We start from the raw sequence: 4,134 nt of genomic DNA, 5'->3' as shown, positions 1-4,134 counted from the left end.
CTTATAGAATTGGGTCTCTATAATGCTTAAAGAATCAGATGTGAGTAGAACAGACATAGCACTTGCTGGACCCATGTACAAGCCTCACATATTCAAGGGCCCAGAAGGAAAGGATCTGGCTAGCTTCACTTCTGGCTTGGCTCCAGTTTCCATTCCACAATCTTCTGATGAGGCAGGCCATGCCAGGCATCAGATTAATGCTTACCTGGCTCCACTAAGAGAGGGATTAAATATTTCACCTCAATCCCTAGTCCCTAGTCCTAGACACATGTATATCTATGGGATTTGTGAGAGTGTATGCTTGATTGGTTGAATTGCATGTATATATGTATGTATGTACGGGTGCATACAAGTGGCCTCATGCCCAAATTAGCTTTTTTCCAAAAGTGCAAGTGAGATACTTCCAGTGAGGGTCTCCCTGTAGGATTTTCACTTAATGGCTGTCAGGTGACGCTCCCATTTTACAGGGATTCCCACCACACAGCTGTCCCTAAATTAAGAGACAGGAAGAGCTTCTTCACAATACATTCCAGGAATAAAAATGCCACCCTGACCCTGTGCCTTTGTGGAACTGGGAACTCCTTGATCCTATTAGCATTTTGATGAGACTGGCAGTATGAGTGAAAAAAAAGAAGGATAGGAGGTGTGTGTGAAAGAAAGGAGGCTGGGGGGTACTACTGATTGTCTTTGTCTTGAACTGATTTAGCTCTGCAGGTAGCCAGTGGAGAGGTCAGATGGAGATAGGGTGAAAGGGGTGGAGTCATACTAGGTATAGGGAATATTTAAATGACCCGTGGGGATGGCTTTAAATGTCTCAAGAGAAGAGAACCTTCAGACACACTACACTGGGAGACACATCTGTAACAGATCACCCGTGGATAGGTGATCATCTCAAGAGCTGGACCCAGGATCACAATTTTGTTCATAATAATATGCTAAACAGAGTCAAGTTGGAAATGAAAGAGCCCATGGATTGGAATTCTCTGTACCCAGAGACTGAGGTAAGATGCCCCTCTGCATGTTCATATAACTGTGGACTTTTCTAGAAAAATTAGATATCAGGGCACATTTGTGGGTCTTTAATATACACAGTTTAGGCTGTTTTGCCGTGAGTATAATGTCTGCTAAATCTAATAAATTACTTTATCTTTACCAACTGAGTAAATGACAAAGAAAAAAAGTAACCAGAGTGTACGCCATCTTTCATACTAGCATGGCTTGGAATAGTTTTCTGATATTGATAATGTTTGGAGGACAGTCAAAAGAAGATGAAGAGTTTTGTGGATGTGGGGAGGTATAGGCCGTAGGAAGTTGATGGGACACTGGCAAGATGTAGGTAACTGTACAATGTTCTAATAAACCAGGTATTTTGGTCTAACAAGTAATACAGGAAAGCATTACATGTCTTGAAGTCCACTTTTGGCGCAACGGCAAAGAAATGATCTTCATTTGTTAGTAATGAAAATCACATACTTGTTCATACTAAATTACACATAATTTCATTGGAATACACAAAACATTGTCTGTCAGTCTGAGGTCTTTTATTTACAATCAATTAACTCTTATTGTTATTCAATGGTAATATGCATAATGGACACCAACAAATCAGCTGGACTGTGAAATAAAAGAATTGAGAGGAAGTATTTCCTTCTGAATACTGTAATCCTTTTATGTACATTAGTTTCAGCAGGAAGGGGGCAGGATGCATTGTATAATTATGTTAAATATCTATACATCACTGACCGAAAGTGTTGACAATTACAATATGTTATTTTTTTTAAGTAGCCCTATCAACTTCACTTTATGTCATTCAAAACATATTGTTATTTTTAACTAGCTTCAATTCACTTAATATTTTGATAAATATACCCCCAAAAAATATTAACACAATTAAATAAAAGTAATGAAAACAAGTATACGTACATTTTGCAACATGTTTTACTGTAAGGAAAGTTTTAATAGGATAAGTGGTTTAGTAAAAAAATGTATTAAATGCAAAATATATTTTCAAATGAAATCCCCAACACTACACTTTTGAAAATAACTTATACACAGTTATATTTCAGGAAACGATTTTTGTAATTTTTCAGTTAAGCAAATATGACAATTAATGAAATTATCTAACAAATCTCTCTTTTCAGGTATATTCTGGGATACACAGCATGAATACCGGTCTGCCCAACAGCTCATTCTTGTCTAGTGATGTTTCCACAGTACCTCCAAGCATGGCATTTATGAATAGTGGCATCCCTGGGCCTGTCAACAGCATCCAAACCAATTTAGGTTCACTTGGTCCAATGACCCAGAGTATGGGAGCTCCATTAGCTCCACCAGTTTCTTCTTCAACATATCCATTAGGTTACTGCCAAGGAGAGGCTGAATTTCAGAGGGATCCTCGTACTTATCGCAGGAATTACTCTCATGCCAAACCTCCATACTCCTACATCTCTCTTATTACTATGGCCATCCAGCAATCTCCGAACAAGATGATGACTTTGAATGAGATCTATCAGTGGATCATTGATCTGTTCCCTTACTACAGACAGAACCAGCAGCGATGGCAGAATTCCATACGCCACTCTCTTTCATTTAATGATTGTTTTGTTAAGGTCCCGCGATCACCAGAAAAGCCAGGAAAAGGCTCCTACTGGACTCTGCACCCAGATTCTGGCAATATGTTTGAGAACGGATGCTACCTTAGAAGACAGAAGAGGTTCAAATGTGAAAAGATGAGGTCTAGTGATGGAGAGAAAAAATCCAACAAGACTGGTGAAGACCAAGGGGGGAGCTTAAGGGAAAATGGATATGATGAATGTTCATCTTCACAGTCACCAAAAACTGTAGGCAACAATGGGGAAATGGATTCAACAGTGCCTAACATTCCTCAGTCAACAGGAGCTTCTCCAGCAGCTGTTAGCCCAACATCTGAACAAGTGGGATCAACATCCCAGCTAATATACCCTCTGAGTCTCTCTGGTGAGGGTTACCTTGGGCTTGTTGGAGAAGATACTCAGTTAAAGCATGATCCATTCTCTGGCAGGCATCCTTTCTCAATCACCCAGTTGATGTCTTCAGAACAGGACCAGTCCTACTCCTCTAAAATGGACATGTGTCTCACCAATGACCACCTTGTCCATTACCCTAATTATAGCCCTGACTATCACAATATGACAGTCAAAAATGGACTGGAAATGCCATCATCTTCCAATGATAACAACTATTATGCTAACATGTACTCCAGACCCATTTTAAGCTCCCTGTAAACCTTTCTGTCAGATTATCTGGACATTTCATGTTACACACAACATCATAAATATCTGCGGCTACACATTCCAAGCCCTGGTTCTTTGACGTACTGGAAACATTCCTAAGATGCAATGATACAGACTCTCAACCAATAATTTAAATATTTCTGTGTGAAAAGTGTAAAAAAATATATTTATATTTTTAGATTTGTTAATGGCACTGCCCCAATGAACCAGGAACCATTAATCCATGAATATGTGTATTTTCCAAAGGGACTCTTAATCTCTCTACTGCTGCTGTTTGTCACAGTGAAAAATCGGTGAAATCTGAATTATTTTTATTTCTGTGCTTTACATGGGTTAAAGTCTTGTTTGGGGCAGTGTTTTTGTGATTACATTTATGATTATGAATTTAAAGGACAAGTGACAGAATTGTAAATCTTCTGTGAGCAAGAAAATAAATTGGAATTTCTGAAAAGGCATGTTAAGCTGTTGTAGTTTGCCAGCTCAGTGGTCTATTAAAAAGGTTAATTTCAGGTGCATAAAATGGTGTTTGCAATAAATGTCTTTAAATATGTATATAGCTTTTTTTTGCTTGTTTATATATTTTAAACCTGTGTATCTTGTTTTGTTTTTTTTTTATCAAATGTAAGAAAACTCTCTTAATCTGCTGTACATTGCATAATACCTGCTCATTGCTTTCTTTGGTATTGATGAATATTAATATATAAATTTTCTTTTAATTAAAATGTTGGTGAATTGTGTCTTTATTAAAAAAAAAAACATGGGTAAAATAGATGTAACAAAGGTGACAGGGCTAACCTGATCATACATGAAGGGTAACATGAAGGATCACATAGCATAGATATAACTCTGACCCGGATTGGAA

General features: G+C 37.9%; 1 protein-coding gene across 1 annotated transcript; it reads left to right on the top strand.

The window, feature by feature from the left end:
- Positions 1 to 932: 932 nt before the first annotated feature.
- Positions 933 to 3,263, top strand: LOC128466928 (forkhead box protein A4-like). The gene is made up of 2 exons (XM_053448393.1): positions 933 to 1,001; positions 2,142 to 3,263. The coding sequence occupies exons 1-2, from the start codon at positions 933 to 935 to the stop codon at positions 3,261 to 3,263; spliced, it is 1,191 nt and encodes a 396-aa protein (XP_053304368.1).
- The last annotated feature ends 871 nt before the right edge of the window (positions 3,264 to 4,134 follow it).

This window comes from Spea bombifrons, chromosome 10 (genome assembly GCF_027358695.1).
Source record: "Spea bombifrons isolate aSpeBom1 chromosome 10, aSpeBom1.2.pri, whole genome shotgun sequence".
In the NCBI taxonomy this organism is placed as follows: Eukaryota; Metazoa; Chordata; class Amphibia; order Anura; family Pelobatidae; genus Spea; species Spea bombifrons.
Note: the sequence above shows the minus strand (reverse complement) of the source record. Positions and strands in the feature narration are given on the sequence as shown.